This window comes from Electrophorus electricus, chromosome 2 (assembly GCF_041902795.1).
Source record: "Electrophorus electricus isolate QZ-2024a chromosome 2, ASM4190279v1, whole genome shotgun sequence".
Classification (NCBI taxonomy): Eukaryota; Metazoa; Chordata; class Actinopteri; order Gymnotiformes; family Gymnotidae; genus Electrophorus; species Electrophorus electricus.
In genome coordinates, this window is record NC_137498.1 from 29,312,156 (window position 1) to 29,334,820 (window position 22,665).

General features: G+C 40.6%; 2 protein-coding genes across 5 annotated transcripts; one reads left to right on the top strand and one right to left on the bottom strand.

The window, feature by feature from the left end:
- The first annotated feature begins 4,903 nt into the window (after positions 1-4,903).
- tril (TLR4 interactor with leucine-rich repeats) lies at positions 4,904-8,990 on the top strand. Its single transcript, XM_027014956.3, has one exon. It carries the CDS (start codon positions 5,266-5,268, stop codon positions 7,567-7,569), a length of 2,304 nt encoding a protein of 767 aa, XP_026870757.3. The 5' UTR covers positions 4,904-5,265; the 3' UTR covers positions 7,570-8,990.
- On the bottom strand, positions 8,969-21,424 carry creb5a (cAMP responsive element binding protein 5a). Of its 4 annotated transcripts, none has more exons than XM_027014916.3 (11): positions 21,252-21,424; positions 19,280-19,350; positions 18,982-19,075; positions 18,082-18,188; positions 16,014-16,339; positions 15,851-15,926; positions 15,615-15,704; positions 13,866-14,189; positions 13,521-13,742; positions 12,873-12,972; positions 8,969-10,602 (listed from the first exon to the last, which is right to left on the bottom strand). In XM_027014916.3, the coding sequence occupies exons 2-11, from the start codon at positions 19,331-19,333 to the stop codon at positions 10,487-10,489; spliced, it is 1,509 nt and encodes a 502-aa protein (XP_026870717.2). In that variant the 5' UTR covers positions 19,334-19,350; positions 21,252-21,424; the 3' UTR covers positions 8,969-10,486. The 4 variants fall into 4 exon arrangements, with proteins under 4 accessions (XP_026870717.2, XP_081554134.1, XP_026870718.2 ...); XM_081698008.1 differs by lacking the exon at positions 21,252-21,424 and adding an exon at positions 21,165-21,200; XM_027014917.3 differs by lacking the exon at positions 21,252-21,424 and adding an exon at positions 20,921-21,158.
- Positions 21,425-22,665: the final 1,241 nt, after the last annotated feature.

Sequence of the window (22,665 nt, forward strand, 5' to 3'; positions counted from 1 at the left end):
AATATATTGTTATCACCTTCAGGGTGTACAGCTAGATACTATAGCTATTGTCGTATTTGTTGCCATTCACAAATGGTGTCAGACATTCTCTAGCTCTCTACCAGAGGTCGTCCCCAGAGAGGATTAGGTAAGAAACTGACTGGAGATGAAGTGTAGAAGGGGTTTGACACACCCAACATAGCATCAGATACACAGCTCTGTGCAGGAACTGAAATTATACTATAAAGGGTATCTATAAGTTGCTATAATACAGTAGTCAGATAATACCCGTGTAAGGTTAGGGTGTTCCTAAGAAATACCCTCAAAAGAAAGTGGGTGGTATAGTGGTGTATAGATGTTGTATGCATGCATGCACACACACACACACACACACACACACACACACACACACACACACACACACACACTTATATTTGTCATATAGTGTTTACATATATGCCACAGAGGTGTCCTGTGGATTCAGTACTCAGAGAGTTCAGTACAATTTCAGCTCCTGCAAAAACCTATGAATGCCATCATGTGTCTGAACTTTCACACACCTCCTTAAGGTGGCTGTTTTTGTTTTCCTCCATGCCTTTTAATATGTAAATGTATCAACTCCTTGCTCTTGTTTTTAAACTTTGAAAAGCCACTACATGCACTGAATACCTTTTTCCTCTTTGGACAGGCAGGTCTTCCTGTGCTTGTGTCTGTGTCTGTGCTCACTGGACCTGTGCTTGGTTAGGATCTGTCTCTGCTTTGTATATCTTACTTTAAGGAGATACTCTGCTAATTCAGACTTTCTATTTAGTGCCCAGAAACACTCTAATTTCCTTTCAGTTTAGTTTCATAACTGATTGATGTTTTTCATTGTTTTTTATTTTTATTTTGGCTTTGTAATAGAGCAGTGCTGGTTAAAGGCTGGTTGGTGTTAATAATTGTTACAGGGTTAGTGAACCTCAGAACTTCCTGACTAAGGGACTCTTTCAGGTGTTGGCTATATGTTGCCTTAAAATAGATCATTTTTGTATGTTTATTGACAGTGCAAATCTATGTGTATCTCTGTCTTTCTCTCTTTAAGAAGGTCTAAGAGAGAAGAGGTAGAAACAATCTGTTAGCTGATAGCAGCTCTCTGTGTATGATGGCATCTTTCCTAAGAGAGCAAACATTTTTCCGAATTACCTAAACTATTTCTAACATTTCACATTTTTAAAACTTTTAACTGGACCTTTTTCTGTATTTGTGTGTAGTAATGGCCACCAGATGGCAGTGAGCTTATTACCTTTTGTGCTGAAATTCTTTTTTGCCAAATGAAGTTCACATCTGTTTTGCCAAATGAAGTTCACATCTGTCACATTCTGCATTCTCTCAAATTGTTATCACATTTACTGTGAGTGTCTGTACACATACATATAGGGGCATATACATATGTACGCATGCGTGTGTGTGTGTACATGTGAGTGTGCACACGTATGTTTTGTGTATACATATGTGTCCGCATGTGCATGTGTGTGTGTGTACAAGAGTGAGTGTGCACATGTATGTGTGTGTGCATACATATGTGTACAAGTGTGTGTGCATGTGTGTGTGCATGTGTGAGCATGCGTATGTGTGTGTGCGTGAGGGTGGGGGCATGTGTGTGTGAGTATGTGTATGTGCGTATTCACATATGTGCACATGTGTGTGATTGTGCATGTATTTGTGTGCATGCATGTATGTGTGTGTGTGCGTGTGTGAATGCATGTATGTGTTTGCATGTGTGGGTGTGTGTGTGTGTGTGTGTTTGTGAGTGTGTGTGTGTCTCGAGTGTGTGACTGTGTCTTACCTATCTACTGTGATGAGATGAAAGAAGGCATAAAGATGAAGCAGTGTACTTATGTAGAATAACTATAATCAAACATATCACACAAGCAGATTACATTCTTAACCCCCCCCCCCCCAAGATTACAATTCTTACCCCCCGCCCCCCATGTGCCCTACTCGGTTCTCTTTTACTGGTTTTAATTTTTTCCACATGTGGCCCCCTCCTCTGCTCACCCCCAGGGGAGCATTAGACTACCCCCCACCCCCCATTTCATCTGGCTGAAAGACTGAGCATTTGAGCCACTGTTAGGGAAGCTTTGCTTTAATGCAGAATAGCTTCTATTAGCTGTTAGAGTCAAAAGTGTGGCCAACAATGTCCTAAAGAAACTGGCCAGGGTGCAGTAACATTAAAAAAGCTTTGCTACATTGTAATGTCTTTATACTTCTTTGCAAAAACGTAAATGTTGTCTAGATATGCTATTATAATGCACTCCTATATGTTTGGAGAATCTGTCAAAGCACTTCTGCTTTGTGAATGTGCACACACACACACACACACACACACCTCCCCCCCCACACACACACAAACACACACAAAAAACCAAACAGATTCTTGGTGTGTGAGGGCAGGAGAGAGTTAACACTGGTGAAGCAGATTTGGGGAAAAGAACTTAATGGCCCAGCCAGCTGCTGCCTATGTCAACTCTCCCCTCCCTCTCTCTCTCCCTCTCACTCTCACTCACTCTCTCTCCCTCTCTCTTTTCCCTTTCCCACCCTCCTTCTCCCACCCCTTTCTCCCTATGTGTGCTGTGTAGTATGTAAGTGTGTTCTGTAGAGTATGTATGTGAGCTATGTAGTGTATGTGAGCTGTGTAGTATGTGTATGTGAGCTGGTTAGTTTGTGAATGTGAGCTCAGTAGTGTGTGTATATAAGCTGTGTAGTGTATGTGAACTGTGTAGCGTGTGTGAGCTGTGAACAGTGTGTATGTGAGCTGATATGTATGTCAGTCAGCATGTGTTTCCAATACACCATCCATTGGCATTTTCTCATGCAAAGATCCTCATCCATCCCACCATCCCCCAAATCACGTGTTTGTGCATGCATGCATGTGTATGTGTGTGTGTGTGTGTGTGTGTGTGTGTGTGTGTATGTGTGCATGTGTATACTGGGGTGATGAAACATTTCAGGTGACAATCTTTTGAAATGAAGCAAGTATTGGGGGATATTTGCACAGGGTTCAGAGGAATAAGTTTTGAATTTGAGCTTACGAGTAGAAAGCTTTGATTTAGGTGTTTCCATACACCAGACTGACAGACAGAAAGCAATACTTCTATTATGGCAGAGAGAAAGTGAGGGGGGTGGGGGGTGGGGGGTGAACAAGAGAGACAGAGACAGAACACACCCACACAGCTGGGTTGTCCTGTTTGGTATGATGTACAGTCATGTTAATGGACTGAATACTAAAATACTGAATGTTCCCATTGTTGCAAACAGTGTCTGGGTCAGGCTGACAACAGCAAGCTTTCTGTTACACTTACTGCTGTCTCTCTCTCTCTCTCTCTCTCTCTCTCTCTCTCTCTCTCTCTCTCTCTCTCTCTCTCTCCTCTCTACTCTCTCCTATTGGTCTCCCCTCTGTCTATAAATAAATATCCTCTCTATCCTCTCTCTCCTCTATCTTCCTGCTCTCTCTCTCTCTCTCTCTCTCTCTATATATATATATATATATATATCTATATATATATCCTCTCTCTATCCTCCCGCTCTCTCCTTTTCTCTGCAATATGCCTTTTGTTTACTGTTTACTCTACATCTGTTAAACACTCCCTACTCCTGTACTAATTTCACTCTCATCTTTTCTTTCTGTTCTTATTAGATCTGTATTATTTTATGTGTGCAAGTATGTGCAAGTGATCACACATACATAGACACACACACACACACTGATATTGAAGTTTTACCATCTTGGCTTCTCTGGGTAAGCTGATATATTCATGTGAGTGCTACCTTCTCCTTAGATCTGTATTATTTTATGGGAGCAAGTTTTTTATATGCATATATGATCTTGTGTACACACACACACACACACACACACACACACACACACACATACTGATATTGCAGTTTTATAGTCTTGGCCTTTTCTGCTATGGGTAAGCAGATATATTCATATGAGTATTAGAAAGGAAATGACCTTACTGATACTAACAGGCCCCTTCTCACTGGACACACTGGGAAGTATGCACATTCAGAGGAAATACTAAATATGTTTGTTTGTATGTACGTATGTGTGTGTAGACTGAGAGGTTAGAGCTGTTAGATATGTTAACACTGTTAGAGCTGTTAGTTACATCTGTTAGAGATGTTAGTTAAAGCTGTTATAACTGTCAATTGTAAAACTGTAGAGCTGTTAGTTAAAGCTGTTAGATAGAACTGTTAGATAAATGTGTGAGAACTGTTATTTAAAGCTACTAGTTAGAGCTAATAGTTTGAATTGTTAGGTATAACAGTTAGTTAAATGCTTTTAGTTTAATGCTTTTACTTTGAGTTGTTAAAGCTGTTAGTTTGACTTGTTTAGTTAAATGTATTAGAGCTATTAGAGCACCATCCAAAAGTCATGACCTTGATGGAAATATGAAACATCTGGCCCTTCCTTTCTTTTAAGTGTCTTTACTTCAGAACTGGGTTTATTGTGTCATCTGTTGCTAATGGTGTTGGTGCTAATAGGGGGAAAAGAGGAAATGTGCAGAGCTGGTCTGGGATTCTATGTATAGTATGTACAGCTTGTGTGATTATGTGCCCCCTCACAGCTGAGAGATACTCTACCAATTGGTTGGCACGTGGCCTGAGATCACGGTTTCCTCTGGGAAACTCCTTTCTTCACTTCTCTCTTCCCCTTCTGGTGTTTCCCCTCCATTCAATTGCTCTTTTTAAAACAAGCATTCTGATTCCAGAACTGAGTCCTCGAGAGACCCTCGTGGGAAGGTAGAATCTGCTTTTGTCATAGTCCAAAGATGCTTTTGTGTGTGTGTGTGTGTGTGTGTGTGTGTGTGTGTGTGTGTGGAGGGGGGGGGGGGGTGTCGTTAGTGGACTGCTGTCCACATCTGGCCGACGCGGGGAGAAAGGGGCGGAGTGATCCATGCCTGAACTCAGAGCATCAGTGTGTGTGTGTGTGTGTGTGTGTGTGTGTGTGTAATCTGCACCAGATGACCACTTGTGGAATCAGAGATCCTGAACGAGGCGAACGGTTTCCCGCTCGAAGACGCTTTAGCGCACAAAGCCTGTGCGTAGGTTGGTCTTTCTTTGTCTTACTTCGCCATGAAGTAGGACTGGCTGCAAAGTTGTTGAAGACGGAGTTTCTGTAAAACTGCACAATGGATTTATTCCAATTGTTAACATTTATCATCTGAAATGAACCCCGAAGAGACTGGATTGGGACAAAGTAATGTCTAAAGTGTTGATGCGTGTTGTAATTTCTTCGTGGGAATGGCGAAAAGTATGTCATTTAAATGTATGTTGTGTTGCGCTGGAGCGCTTATATTCCTGTCCTTTCACCCTGTGCGACCAAATTGTCCCGAGCGATGCGACTGCCAACTTGCGCAGCATATCCTCTGTGCAAACCGCGGGCTGCGCGCCGTGCCACAAACACCGGCTGATAGCGCAACGGACGTGCGGGTTCTGGGCCTTGCGGGAAACTTCATCCGCAACGTCAGTGCGTTGGACTTCGTGCGTTATAACAGCCTCATGAGACTCAATCTTCAGTTTAACAGAATACGGAGCATACATCCAAAAGCATTTGAAAAACTATACAAGCTCGAGGAACTGTATCTGGGCAACAACTTAATCTCAACAATGCAGCCTGGGACTTTACAGCCGTTAAAAAAGCTCCAAATCCTATACGGCAACAACAACGACATTAAAGAATTAACACCCGAGTCGTTTGGTAATCTGGGGAGCGTCGTCAAACTAAGACTTGACAACAATGCTATTAAATTATTGCAGGAGTCCGTTTTTAAACACTTGACCAATCTGGTGTTTCTACATATGGAATCCAACCAGCTTCGGCATATTCATCGAAGTGCTTTTTCAAGTCTTACAAAATTACAGTTTTTAAACCTCTCAGATAACAAGCAAACAGAACTGCGCGATATTTTCACTTTTTCCCAACTTAAGTCTTTAGTAACTTTACTACTCTCAGGGAACCAGATAAGACATGTTGGAAATCACATGTTTCAGAACTTGAAAAAGCTCACAAAACTGTCGCTGAGTAATAACAAAATCTACCGGGTTGACGGTGGTGCGTTTAAAGGGCTGTCGCGCCTGAAAGAGCTTATGATTGACAGTAACGAGCTAATGGAGATCCCTGCCGGTTTACTGGACCCGCTCGAGCGCATTGAACACCTCGACCTCAGTGACAACCAGATCTCGCGTGTTGACGCTGCAGCGTTTGGTCACCTCATGTATCTAAAAGTCTTAAAGCTGAAAAACAATCGACTCACGATCTTGTCCGGTGAGATCTTCGCTTCGAATGGGGTGCTTTTCAGTTTGGACCTAAACGGCAATAACTGGACTTGTGATTGTCGGATGGGCAAATTAAAGAGTTGGATGACAGCGGTGCATTCTCAGGGAAAGCTTTTGGGTGTATTTGTGCGATGTCATCAGCCCCCAGCGTTAGAGGGAAAATACTTAGATTATGTTAACTACACTCAGCTGCTACCTGGAGGGAACCATAGTGGTTTCTGTGGAGCAGATTACCAGACAGAACCACTGGAGAGTCGAGGAGCAGGTCTGCTGGAGACCCTAGTCACAAAGGAGGAGAAGCCACGGACAGGAGAGGATCACAAAGCTGTGACGGTTGTAGATGCTGAGGACAAACCTCCCCTACAGAGGAGGAGGAAGTGGTCCAGGCCAAGACTTCATGCGCCACCCAGCAATTCTGGACACTCTGGGAAAACAAGCCCCTTATTGGACTTAGTAGGAGCTCTGACAACTAAGGCTCCACCCACGCTAAGAGAGAAAGGCGTAGGGGATAGTGTGGCATCACCGCGCACCGGCACTCTGGGACGCATAGAATCTTCTGGGCAGGTGGAGCATCAGGAAGTGAGGTCAGAGTTGGATTCCTGTCAGTTCAACCGGAATCATATCATGAATGTAAGTGTGGACAGCATCACCCACGGTGAGGCCAGGGTCCGTTGGAGCATCGTCTCCGACACCAAGGCAGCTGCAGGCAGAACACTGCTGTTCCGTGTACTGTTCGATCGCTTCGGTCGTCCCGTCCGCTTCCCACGCTACGTCTACACGGACGGCGAGACCAGGGCGGTAACTCTGCAGGAGCTCCACCCTGACTCCACCTACATCGCCTGTGTCGAGAGTGTGGTGGGTGGAGTTTTGTGCCAGGTAGCGCCGCGTGATCACTGTGCAGGGTTTGTTACAACAGTGCCGTCACCGGTGGGTGGGGTTAAACTGCAGCATGTCACTGTGGTGGCCTTGGTAGCCAATGCAGTGCTCCTCCTGCTGGTGGGTGGAGTCTGGCTGGGCCGACTGCTAAGAAAGAGGCTTCAGAGCAGGAAATCCGCTGGCCACGTTCATGTTCGTCACATGTACTCCACCCGAAGGCCTTTCCGCTCCACCATGGCAACGACCTGCGTCTCCTCAGAGTTTAGTGGATACCAGAGTGGCCGGCCATTGGCTGAGGAGGGTGATCTCATCCAGTTTCCTGGAGACCGTTTTTTTGAAGGCTGTCTGACCCGCAGAGATAATGATGTAATAACACCACAGTTCTCAGACTAAATCCAAGTGTTTTGCCTACATGCCTAGTAAAAAGGCAGCACAGAGTATGTGTGTGTGTGTGTGTATGTGTGTCTGTGCAACTCTACAATTTTGAGCCACACAAGAGACCCTTCACAGTAACCAATAAAATCTGTCTGTAAAGCATCCTTGAGTCTGAGATGGGCACTATATAAATGCAAATAACAATAATAATAATAATAATAATAATAATAATAATAATAATAATAATAATAAATAAGTCTCAGAGGTCAGACCACTGAAGGAAGCTCCATACTATAGTGGGTAACCTATATGTGTGGGTACTATATATGTGTGTGTGAATATGTTTGAATATATATGTGTGCGTGTGTGTGTATACATATGTGAATATATTTGAATATATATGTGTATGTGAATATGCATGAATATGTGTGTATGTGTGTGTTTCTGAGTGTGTGTGTGTGCGTGTGTGTGTGTGTGTGTGCTTCTGTGCTTGCCTTTGTGAATTCTCCAGTGGTACTCTTCATCGTAGAAACACATCTGTATGTTTATGTAGATGTGTACATATACTTTTTTATGTCTATGCAGAGGATTACATTTATGCAGATAAGTACATCTATGCAGATGTGTACATTTAAATTTTCCTGACAGTATCCGCTGCTGGTTGGCAGAATTGTTTTACTTTTTTTTTTTCTTCTTCTGATGGTTGTTTCATATTATAATATTCTTGATATAAAATGTGTTATTGTTTTAATTTGGAGATAGAAATTGCCTAATTTGTACTCTTATTGAGTTACAGTTACTGTAAGTTTATTTCAGGAAAACCGATATTGCTTATTCACTGAATACCTGAATACTGTCTTCCATTTATCATATACTCAAGTCTTAAAATAAATGGGAGGAAATAATTATCAGTGCTGTGTATGTGTGTGTTAGGGGAAATTATTTCCATTAAGACAATCTAACTAGACCTAACACATTCAGAAACTAGTTTCTGCATTCATTTATTCAATACCTATTCTCTAACGTCTGTTATGTAAGGATTGCTCCTACAGTACTAATCACACAGGTAGTTCACTGAGCTGTAATTTGAATTATGTCCATTAGGGGGCAGAAGATGCAAGATTTTCCCTGTATGAACAACTCCCTTTCCCCTACTTAACTTTATTCAAAAATGTTGAAGTCTGTGAAGACAAAACAAAGCAAATTATATAATGCATTCTACTAAACTATATTGTTAAAATATATTTATATAAATTACATCATAAATACAGCTTAATAATACAATAATGATGCAGTGAAAAGACTGTGTTGTCTGCTGCTTTCAACATTTTCCAAACGCAAATACAGTAACAAAATGGATGTAGACCAAATTCTTTTAATTAGAAATTGCAATAAAGTCTATTAATTGGTATAAAAATAAAGAAATATGGATTTTATTTTCAAAAACTGTACATGGAAAACATCTTAACCCACTACTTGTAGGCAAATTTATAACCTCTCACATTATATGATGCAGTGTAAAATGGTCTAACATTAAATATGCTGTTATGAATTGCATGAAGGGGACTATTCACCAACATTTTATCACAGCTGATATGTGCACTGTCAGTGAGTAATAAGTTATTTTTTATATGCTGTTCAACATGTATTTCTTATACTGGTACTGTGCTGTGTTCATATGGAAAAATACTGAAGATAATAAATGTCTAGTTGTAGATGATATTTTATGTGTTGTGTGAATAAGTTCATATAAAATGGATCATACATACTGTTCAGATGAAACAGGCTGCAGCAGAATTTTACCACTTGTGTGTGCATTTGAGCATTTGAGTGTGTGTGTATGTGTGTGTGATACTTGATTTATGTAAAGGAATTTTGATATAATTTCCAGTCAGTACACAGATGCATGAGCCGCAGTAGCACAAAATTATACATTCATACTTACAGCATCAATCACACATACATCATTTGCACATACAACATCATACATACAACATCATACATACAACATCATTAACAGATACATCATATATACATCATTCACACATACAACATAATTCACACACATCATTCACACATACAGCATCATTCACACATACATCATTCACATATACATCATTCACACATACATCATTCACATATACATCATTCACACATACATCATTCACATATACATCATTCACATATACATCATTCACACATACATCATTCACACATACATCATTCACACATACATCATTCACATATACATCATTCACACATACATCATTCACATATACATCATTCACACATACAGCATCATTCACACATACATCATTCACATATACATAATTCACATATACATCATTCACACATACATCATTCTGTCCCCCCTGTCAGGTACATGCAGGATTTCCTTCTAGTCATGCACTCGTCTGGCAACCCAGCTGTTCATGCTGAGCTACGTGGCCAATGTGGATAAAGCTAAAGTGGAGGGATAAGGAATCTGCCAGTAAACACACGCATCCATTATCCATAGGAGTAAATGTCCCTGGAAGCAGTAATGCAGAAGGAAAAGTGAGTGGAGGCATATCCAGAAGGTCTGACCCAGGCTGCCACAGTCTGACAGGATCCACTATCTTAAACTTCATGTCTCTCATTGAAACATTTGAGAAGTGCTGCCTCAGATAAGCTACTTGAAAACTTTCCTATAGATTCACCTGCTATGAATGGTATGTTTAGGATTGGGTCAGCTTTATATGGCGTATAACATTTGCACTGGACCAAGACTTTATGGACGAAGTGTGCTTCACACAAGATGTTCAGTCATTGTTGTTTACTGTTTCTATTTCAATGTTTTAATTTCTTCGCCAAGTCTTCTGAAGGAAGTTAACAGTGGCATGAAGGAAGGAGAGTAAAGGATGTGTATGTTTGTGGGGGTACACTGGGACCACATTTAGCTGGCACAGTGTGAGGACATAGTCAGGCGTGTGTTTGCTGTAGTGCTGGATGCTGAGAGGCTGTTGTGTTGGATGGTGCGTGTTGGAGTGGGACTTCCTGTCGGACTGCCCACTGCAGATTAAAGCAGAGAAAGCAAAATCAGTCAGAATGGCTATGAGTCCAGGCAGTACATCTGTGTCTGTGTGCATTATACACCCTGTGTGTGTGTGTGATACATATCCTGTGTGTGTGAGTGTTAGGGGTGAGCAGAGAGCCTAGAATTTGTATTTGTATCTGAATTTGTTGAGGCAGAAAAAATATTTGTATTGGCAACACTTCATAATACAGCCTGCATTTTAGCTTGCAATTTCTTGTCTTTTCCTGTAATTTTCTGTACCATTTGGTGAAAATTCCTTGCACACCTGAAGTGCAATATAAATTGTGGAAATAATCAACCCCAAACAGATAAATGCGTTTTGTCAAACACTAATCACTCTCTGATTTTACCAAGTTCATTAAGTTCAATAATAATCAGCATTTTATGAGTGACTCAGTAGTGACGAATAATGAAAAAAAAATCTATGAAGAAATAATGAAAGAAAAACTTGATAAGGACACCTAAGCAATGTGAAATAAACTGTTATATCTGTCAAATAAATTAGCTAACAAATGATCATCAGCATCATGTCTGTCATACCCTGACATACCAAAAAACAATGAGCTGCAAAAAGTCAGTTGTCATAACGTGCTACCATTTCAACCCACAAAGTGTCACTATACATCCTAATGTCACCAAAAATGTGACATAGTTATTATGTCAACTTGACATCAAACATTACAAAAGTAGCTTTTATGACAGCTTATGTTTGAAGGAATGAGCATACATAAACGTTTATGTATATTTAGATCAGTTGTCATGAAGGGCTTCTGAAGGGTGTTCTGGCCTTCTAAACAGTGCTCTTCAGTAAAGTTTTACCTAAATGTTTAACAATATGTTGTGGTAATTGTTTTGTTTTGGTAGGAATAAAAACAACAAATCAAATTTCATTATTTTAGTATTCTATTTAATCCTGTTGTATTAAGTTTTCTTACTGTCTATTTAAAAGTTCACGTTGCATGGCGTCTATGACATGAAAGGTAACAAACAGCTATTCTTGGGTCCCTTATTGTAGCCTCAGCTGGGAATAGGTCCTGTAATGTTTATGTTTATTTGTTCTGTGCATGTACAGAATAAGAACAAAAGAACAGTGGAAATGTTATAATCCAGTTTGCTCCCTGATGTTTCTTTCTCCTCTAGCCTGCCCGTCAAAGGTATTGCAGCACTAGACATTAGACACTCCTTTTCTCAAGCCGTTCTTATTCAAAATCATATGGTGCAGTAGAAGACATAAGAAATTCCTGTAATCTGGGTGAAGTTTACAAGTTTGCCTGTCGAACTCACATCATAAATAGTGATTGTCACAACTGCCATCGGCATTGTATTTCACCCCCCTCTCTCTCTGTGTGTAGATTTCAAGAAAAACAGAATGTTTCAGACATTGCTTGCCCAGCTGATGAAGAAAATCTTGTGTTTTACACTGTAATTTTGACATATATCTTCGATCTCTACATTTTTCACTTTAGTACACTGCATTTATTCACCTAAAATCTTCCTCAAATATATATACATTTATAAATGTCAGAAAGACAGTTTAAATTCCCACTCTCTTTTTCCTTTTTGTTTAGTAAGTATTTTATATGTACAGATTAATAGATAATGGAAAAATACATGGTAAATGATAGAAAATTAGACTCTAAAATGCTGTTAGATTCTAAAATGCAGGCTGTATTATGAATTGTTACCAAATGCTAACTATGGAGGTTACTTAACTAGTAGTCAACAGAGCTAACAGCTAACTAGCTATAAGTTAGCTCTAACTGTACAAAAAGGACAGGAGTCTAACAAGCTATGCTTATATCTCAGTCCTTGTCAAGAGGAGATGCAATTCAAATCACCGAAAAGATGACAGACATATTTCTGCACTGCCAATGATACAGGCTGTTACCGGGCTAACAGACAAACACTAGCCTAATCTAAGTCAAACAAGCATCACTGTGTTCTCGTTCTTTTAACTTAAAAAAGTGGCACAGAACCTTTGCTAGAATAGCCACAAATAGCTCTCAATTGCTCCAGTATGATATCTGCAACCATGTTACACACAGGCTGACTGAGCAGTGAGCACAACAAAACAAATCATTTTTAGAACATTTGTTTGAAATAAATATTCATTAAAACAACTATTTGTGCTTTTCTGAATTCCATATTCATATTTGGCTCAAACTCTTGGGTGTGTGTGTGTGTGTGTGTGTGTGTGTGTGTGTGTGTGTGTGTGTGTGTGTGTGTGTGTGTGCGTGTTACACACCCTGTGACACTCTCTGTCTCGTGGTCACAGGACATTCTTTATGTGCCAGCAGAATCTGCTTCAGTTGAGTTACTTCTGACCTCAGCAAAGTCACTTCATTCTGAAAACAAATAAACAAACAATTATAAATGACTAAACATAAACACAGCACTGCAAGCCTTAACATGTATTTTAACACCTTACTGATGATTTTAAAAGAGTGCTGTAATGCTCTAGCATTTACCACTGAAAATATAGCACTATATTTATATATGTATACTGTATATACATAAATATACTAACCATAATATACAATAAATAAATAAATAAATAACACAATATAACTTTAGGAATATACAGTATAAACTTTATATAATTTAATAACAACAACAAAAATCCGAAGGCAGCAGAATTAGAAGTGTAAGTTCACATCAGTGTGAACGCTGTGTATGACGTGTGTATGTGTACAATGTGTGTTTCTGTACCTGCAACTGCATATATGTGTGTGTGTGTGTCTACGATGTGCGGATTTTTGCATTGTAGTTGGAGTTGTGTGTATGTGTACGAGTTTGTGTGTATGACGTGTGTGGATACAATATGTGTGTGTTTGGGTATGTGTGTAAATATGTGTGTGTGTGTATGTTTGTGTGAGTGTATGAATTTCTCTACCTGCAACTGCAGGTTTGTGTGTGTGAGCTCCTCAGCCTTCTTCTCCAGTGACAAGACCCAGATTTTCCGTTTCTGTCTACAGCGTGAGGCTGCTGCCCGGTTCCTTTCCAGAAACTTCCGCCTCCGCTCATCCGGATCCTCATCTGCTGCATGCCTCCGTTTCCCTGCACTTGTCTGTGGGGGCATATGTGTGCAGGGCGGGCTTTTGGGAACTGGAGATATCTGGGAAACAAATAAGGGCATGCATTCATAAAACTGACCATCAAGGTACTGTTTTTGCAAAAAAACTAACAAACCTATGAATGGGTAGTCAACATACAGTCATGCTTCTATAGGAACTGCTACCTGTGCAGGTACTGGTTGATGTGTCAGGTGAGTGACAGTTGGAGGGGCGGGGCCTTGGTGCAGGAGTGCATGGGGAGAATGGTGGGCACAGCTGTGCGGTGACAGGTCTTGGCTTTGATGATGAAGACTGTGTCTTAGCTGTGATTGGCCATGGCAGTGCTGCTGGTACGAATGAAGAGACAGTGCTGGCAGATGTGTCAGTGGTAGCCCCGCCCTCCTGTGCTGCTGTGATGACATCATCTGACCCATGATCATGTGACCCATGGAGTTCTGGTTGCCAGAGGAAACCACAGGGTGTGTCTGGACTGGCATGACCTTTGATGTCTAAGGGATTGGGTTGGGAACAGACTGTTGGATTATGAACAGACTGTTATCCATCATCACTAATGAAGGCTTCATCACTTACCACATAGAAGCACTGACAATGAATACTGCAGTGCTTTGATATTAATCATATACCTTATGTTTACAATGTAATAAGGAGTGGGCTGCTGTTATATTCACAGCATCTTTAGTTAACCTTTGAATATTCTTCCATACATTTTTAATAATTTCTAGCAGCAGCCTGTATAATATTTCAAGAAAGTTCAACAGGTTTAGATTTGTTGTGAACAGATTTAATGCAAACATTAAAAAATTCTTGACATCAAAAGCTGTTTGTTCTAAATAGTGAATACAACGGGATTGAGCCCTGGGGGATTTTATTTCTGATCTGAAGTACTGAATTACTGAAAATATCTGCTTCACGTTATAGCACTATAAAGGATTTGACCCTAAATATAATGTTAGATACTTTTAGAAGTAATTGGTTTATAACTAGTCAATGAGAACTATGCATAGATACTAAATAAATTCGTTTAATTGATATCTAATTAACTCTAATTGATAAAAAGGCAATACAATGTTGCAGAGCAAACCGCATCATCAAATTCAAAAGCCAGCCACAACCATGTGCTCACTCACAGGTGCTGACTACTGCATTAAAGCTAACCACAGCAATAATCCCAATAACAACTTCTAACTACTATGTTAAAGCCAACCACAGCCATAACCCCAATGACAACTTCTAACTACTACGTTAAAGCCAACCACAGCCATAACCCTAATGACAACTTCTAACTACTACGTTAAAGCCAACCACAGCCATAACCCCAATGACAACTTCTAACTACTACATTAAAGCCAACCACAGCCATAACCCCAATGACAACTTCTAACTACTACGTTAAAGCCAACCACAGCCATAACCCCAATGACAACTTCTAACTACTACGTTAAAGCCAACCACAGCCATAACGCCAATGACAACTTCTAACTACTACGTTAAAGCCAACCACAACCAAACCCCAATCATGACTGCTAATTACTGTGTGAAAACATATTTACAAAGTTGTAACTTGGAAAACCATTTCAAAACCAACAAGACCTATTGTATCAAATAATATCAATATTATTTGAGTATGAAATACTAACCTTTACCAGTTAATAATATACACTACTTTAAATCCTTACTGAAAGGTGTGTAAAATATTCATAGCTAAACAAAGAAAATGATAAATATGTTTTTATATATATCATACACACACACACACACACACACACACACACACACGTAAGCAGATTCACAGCACACATACACACAAACACAAAGACATCTTTTACAAGGTCAGCAGATGATAACTCAGACAACACAGTCGTTCTCTGTGGGTGTATGATATTAATATAGAAGTAAATCTGTACAGGCTGTACCTGGTGGGTGGGGCCCGATCCAGAGGGGGTGGGCTCTGATCCAGAGGGGGTGGGGCCTGCTATCCCACTGATGCCTGGGTCCATAGTTAACTGTTTTACAAAAATTTATATTTTAAAATATTACTCTAAAAACAAAGCTATATTAACATATCAAAATTATCTAGCACATGCAGGAGCAGCTTATGTATAGTGTGTTAAGTTTCAGTTTGTCAGTGTGCATCTCTGATCACGCTCACATGTATGGCGGATGTCCCCTGTACTGCACAGGCTTCTGCAAAGCTATGCTGCCTATGTAGGCAGCTGGGTGCTGACCTGGGGTCAGTAAGAGAGGCACGAAAGATGTTAAGAAAACAGAAACACAAGAAACATGTTCATTTGTGCTCCGAGGCTTCCACTTACCTCGTGGTGGCAGTATTGGAGGTGTGCAGGTCCATCAAGCAATGCGGTGGAGACTGAGAGGTGTGCATGTGAAGGGCGCACCCATGGAACTGTGCCAGGGAGTGGGACAGCTGGGTGGGGCCTGGGCGCTGTTGGGGTGGATGGGGGGGTGGTTGGGGTTGAGAGGGCTGTTGGGGAAGAGGAGGGGCCTGATGTGAAAGAGGACGGGTCTGTTGGGGAGGGGGAGGGGCCTGTTGGGGAAGGGGTGGGTGTGGAAGAGGCTGGCACTGACTCTGTTTCCCAGTATGGGGCTGGCTTGGTGCCAACGACCCCTGCAGTGCAAAGTTCTATGAAGATAAAAGATAAAAACACCACTTTCATTAAGCTCCCCTGTTTCTCTTTAAAAGCTCTTCTTAAGTGTTTCTAAAGTCTTCTTTCACCTTGCTCCATCATCAGTCTGCACTGTATCTTTGCCACAGTTAAGAATTTACAACTCTCAGGTCTTTTCGTCTGTATGTGGCTTGATAGTCCCACTGCAGGCCACACAGTTATTTTAGTGCAATAGCCCCTAGTACATGAACCATGCAGGATGGATCACTAGTGCGTTTGGCTGGGCTATGAAACTTTCTAACATGATAACAGTCCATACTAGGCCTGCCAGTAACATCTGCTGCAATTGAATTAATATTAGTAGTAGTTTTAGTATTATTTCATGAATACTTCACAAATCTCTGGTTGTAGCATTTCTAATTACTACCAGAAACATCAACACTGGAAAATGTTGTTTTATATGCATTACAAAGTCTCAAACAATGCTTTACTATCTTGTTTGCTTCTAGACTGTTTCTTGGTAAAAAAAAAATATTTCAAAATGTTTAACAAGCTCATCAGACATTACACATGTTTCAGCTTTTTAACCATTTGGCTGTTGAAAACTCAACTTTCATAACTGCAAAATACTAGAAATATTGAAAACAAAACCCTTAGTCATTCGCTGATGCCCTAAAAAGGTGCAGTTGTTTGTGATTGGTCAGCAGAGCAGAGATTTGTGATTGGTTAGAATACTTGGACAGCAAGCTTGCAGGTGAAGTGAATTTCTTGCTAAAGTCTACGGAATGTCACGGAATGCTCGCCTCTCACGAGTCACATGGTTGGCCCGCCACATGCAATGGGAGGATCTCTGTTTGTTTGTGACCATGCCTGTACACCTGCACCGGGTTAGTGTTTTGTGTGTATATAAACCCGTGTCGTGGAGTGCAATGCTATTGGTCTTTGATATGTTTGCCTTTGTGCCTGTTTGTCTTTGTTATATGTTCATAAATGTTCACCGTTAATGTCATGTGTGAGTGCCAACGTTGTCTTCGTTTCATGTTAATAAAAGTCTGTCCACAACAAAAGAAGTCTGCCACTCACCCTTTGGCACTCGGGCCGTCGTACTACAGCTAAATATTATTGGTTCCCTGCACCCTAGCAGAACAGTCAGTCTTGTTGTGGGAAATTAAAAATGTATATATTGATATCTTTGAAATATTTTATTTCATTAGCTTTAATTTTATTAAACAATTATGTAGATTGAGCTGCATAGTTCAAAATGCACACTTTGAGTCACTTAAATTTGAGAACCTCACTTCACCGTTTTCGGAATTCTCATCAACTGTCAATCAGCATAGTGCCTGGGAGAGAGTCCTCAGCGGAGTAAGGCCCATCTGGGCTTATGCATGATTACAGAAGTGAAAATTCATTTTAGAAGTATCTTTAACTGGAAGAAAACGGGGTTTCCCTGAAATGTGTGCGTGTGTGTGTGTGTGTGTGTGTGTGTGTGTGTGTGTGTGTGTGTGTGTGTGTGTGTGTGTCATCAGGATCAGAATATCATAATAATAAAACATATGTTATCAGGTAACAATTAATTTCTTCCCTTGTAAAGTGTAAAGTGTATGGAGTTTCTCCCCCTGTGAGCACTGTGCCTCCCACATGACAAACCGTCATTTTAAGCATCCTCTCAAGGATGTGCTGACTCTCACTTCTGCACCCTTATGAACACAGGCAATTTCTCTTTCATCGTTTTTTGAAGTTCTGGCATTTTCCTCACCTGCTTGGTGTCTTCCTCTTCCTCTGTGGTCTGGTCAAGTTCGAGGTCACTGAAGAGACCCACCTCTTCACAGTTCCGTAGGAAGCGTGTTGGCGTTGGAGTCTGATCTACACATTAACATACATCACCAACGCCCAGCAAACATGTATGAGTCTGATCTCCACATTAGCACACAGCACCAACACACAGCAAAGACATAAGAGCAGACACAGTGACCATCGGCTCAGGAGCCAGCAATAGGACACAAAAGTAAAATAAAGTGCAATATAAGTTAAAGGTTAATGTAAACTAATATATGTTATGTTGCATGTGCATGGTTGGATACAATGCCTGTAAATGTAATTAAATATTTGAAAAAAAGAAAATCTACAAAATCGTATCATATAAAGTTAACCCCTCTGTGTTCCACTGCTGTGAAAATAAGTTGGATTGTACCTTTGTTGTTTTGCTAATTTGTGGCTAGACTAAACTGAACTGCTTTCTGTAGACTATCAGTGACAAGGGGTTCAAGAGGTCAGAGGGGAACCCTTCCTTTTGTTTTTTATGTAAATGGTTCTGTCGCTGTGGTGACAGCTTACAGGACCCAGAGGCCAAAGGTCAAGTTGATGTTTACATATCTCAGAACATGAAGCTTCCAGGGCAACAGACATTGTCTGAGTCCATAATTAAAGGAGATATGGAGCATGATCTATCATTACCATCCCTCCACACATACACACACATATATATACACACACATACAAACACACGCACACACTCAAACACCCATACATACACATACACACACTCAAACTTACATGCATGAAATGGCTTGAATTAGAACTTTGAAAGGACAATAGTCCTATATGATCCTTTGGTTTATGTTTCTCTGTCTGCTTGTTCAGATGTTAATAGTGGTACCTGACAGCGTGCTGTCACACTTGATTGAAGGGAACTTAAGGATCATCTCATGCTTGTGTCTGTGAATGACCAGGTGATCTTCCCTTTGGAAACGCTGCAGAAATCAGGCACAAAGGTGTTTGAGGTGAGGAACTTTAACAGTCTTCCCTATGTATTGGGGTCAGAGAATGTTAACTTTATGCAGATGCAGAATATTTGCAAATGTGTCCATGTATCCAGCTTTAACCTAGGGCAACAGTAACTGTGGATATATCTAGCGGTATCTAGCGGTAACCATAGGGAACTAGGTCTGACTCACCTGAGTGCACCCTGGAGCAGTGCACATATACAGCCCACTCTGGTCTATGTTCATCACTGGGACTTGAAAACCTTAGACACACACACGCGCGTGCGCACGCACACGCACACACACGCACATACACACACACGCGCACACACACACGCGCACACACATACACACACACGCACACACACACACGCGCGCACACACACACACACACACACACACACACACACATACACACACAGACAAACATCAGCTGAGCAGACTTTTGCTTGCCCTCCTGTACTATGTTACTGTGTTACTGTAGGTTGTGATTTTTGTGCAGCATACTAATGGTGAGTATAATGCCATTTACTTCTTTTAGGGCACAACAGAGATCTAATGAGCACAAAAATCAATAATAAAGGAAATCTAAGCCTCAGAACACCCCATAGTACACAGTCATTGCTTTCATTTAGGTAGGCAACGCTCTACCAATTATCATCATAATTATACAGCCATCATAATTATACAGTTTTTTAGAGGAAACCTCTACCCCCAGCTAGATGATACAGCCCTTCTTCCTAGAGTTTCTATGCAGGTGTTTTTAGTAACTGGGTAGTGAGTCTTATAAGTGTTATACCAAGAACACTCTGGACTGTGGTTTACTGGACTGTGGGTGACTCCACTGGGACAAGAATGTAGCCATAGCTACAATGCAAAGTTACAATGACAACTGAAGAACAACTTGAATATCTATTATTAGATATGCTGTTATGTACATTATTAGGAAGCATATATTGTTATGTCTATTATTAGTAAACATGTTTTGTGAGTATTATTAGAAAGTGTATATTATTAGAAAGCTTGTGTTATGTATATTATTAGAAAGCGTTTGTTATGTATATTATTAAAAAGCGTTCTCTTTCTTCAGACAGTTGCCTATTTCTGGCTTAAGTTTCACTTGTTGAAATCATTACTGCAGCAAGAGGAATAATGCAGACTGATTCCTGACCCCCCCCCCCTCTCTCTCTCTCTCTCTCTCTCTCACACACACACGCGCGCGCGCGCAATCACGATATCATTAACATGATCTAAAGAGATACATTATAACACCCAATAAAAAGCCAAGCACTAACAAACAGTTGGTTCAGCTGGACACAAGCAAACACTGTGAAAATATTATTATTTTAGTTAAGTCAACAGTGTAGGTGGTATATCAATAAGGAAAGTTCATTTTCCGATATTTTGTGTAGCAAACGTTAACGCACCCGTTATTAGAGCTTATGGGACAAAATCATACCAACCAACCGGCCCGCAAAATGACGTAATGGTCACATGTTAAAAAATCCAGACGGATATTCTTAATTCTACTTTAATTTCAACTTTAATTAATTCGAGAACTGCATCTGAGATTTGACCTTTTAGGTAGACCGAATGCCCAAAGCGCAAGAAACGGGGTTTTAAGTTCTATGAAACTTAAATGCATGTTGTATGATCCGTTAATTCACTTGCGATTCAGATTCTTCTGATATAGTATTAGCTTTATAGTCCGGTGAACGGAACAATTTAATTCAGCCCCATGAAAAATGATCCTCCCATATATTATTACGCTCTCTTTTATTTAAAAAAACCCGCACACGTACACACACACACAAAAAAAAAATGCAAGTTCACCTGTCAGGACAGGCGCTCTTGATACCTGTCAAACTCCCTGTCAGACCACCTGTCCAGTAAGTAAATTACGCGCTTGTAACACATTCACCCAACCACATCTTCGGGTCCAAAAGATTCAGCTTGTTGGTTGAACACATGACCTCACTTTATGTCTGTTTAATGTTGTCACACCCCTTCAAATAGAAACTCTAAACTGTTTATCAGCCGGCATTCCGAATGACAGTTTTTAAGAGGCAGTACTCACATTACGAATATATTCTGCTTGTGTTGGGAAGAATCTCATAAATGACATAATTAGAGACTAGATGGTAATATAGTAACACTAACTTACCTAAACACGCGCAGACTAACACCAACAACGCTCCTCATGCACGGACGAAGCACGCTGAACTAAAACGCTATTACAATATGACCTATTTACAGAAGCATTACATCACCTCTCGGTGACGTCACGTGGGATTCCTGAACTTCTAAATCATTGCGGTTCTTTTTTTTTTAATAAGAAGTGGGGGTTTCAGATCGTACGCGCCCGCCTATCGAGAGGCCGACGCGAGCACAGGGTACAGTTATTGGCACACAGAGAGACGAAGCGGAAAGGAGGCGTGTCCTAATGAATTGCTGCGCCAACAACTATCTGGAAGTGTGCGCGGGACGGCCCCGATCAGCGAATTACGCATTTGTTTGTTTTTGTTTGCAAGTCTTCAGACTTTGTATGGAATTGGACGTGCGCGAGCGTGTAATTTCCAGTCCCGTAAAGAGTTGATTTTGTTTATTCCATTGCGATTTGTTAACAGGTCTGTAGCCCAATACTGGAGTAAGAAAATGACACGTTACAGAGGACAACAAACAAATGTGGCACTATACAGAAAACGTCTTGTGAGCAAATCTCCGGTGCACGTAACCTACACTACGAAACGACCTACAGTCTCGGGAAGGAGAGAATTTATTAATTCACCACTAACGGAGTGATTGCCGCCTAAAACTAAATAAATAATGTAAAACGACATTGCGGTATGACGCAAGAGTTTGGCATTTTGTAGCCAACTGCAGACAATACTGACGCAACAGTAATATGATACGGTTCAGATTCAGCGCCAAAAAGTTTATCAAAAAAAAACAAAAAACCGAGAGAGAGAGCGAGAGAAAATGGAAATAACATTTTAAAACATTTGAGTATTTATGTATTTCTCCCAGTATTTTATTTCTATGGTAATTTAAGGGTATACTGTGCATTATTAAAGAACCGATTTTAATGCAATTAAGAAATTAAATAGGCTTCTTCAAAAATAATATTTAACTATTGTGCAGATATACATGTACTTTTCCTTTAGCAGCTGTGAATAACGCTTGAGCTTCTGAGCTTCTGCTCCGTCTTAGGCCAGCCTTTGACCACGCCCTGAACAGCTGACCAGGTGCTCTGGATATCGGAAGTTTAGTGTGAGTGAGTTGGAGGTATTCGGGTCATGGTCCTGGTGATTCACAACAAGGCAGCACTTTTGTGTCTTATGCACAGGAGGAGACAGGCAGTGAGACAAGAAAAGAGAGATAAATTGGAGAGAGAAAGTGTGAGAGAGAGAAAAAGAGAGAAAAGCTGAAGACATGGGGATGGTGACTCATTGTTAAGTCCTGCTGTAATGTGCTACAAGTTGTTTCCCCAGCAACCCCCCAAAACAGGAAGATGTAATGATGTCATTATCAAACCTTGATCTTGGTCTCCTCCCACGGTTGTGAGCATGAATCATTTA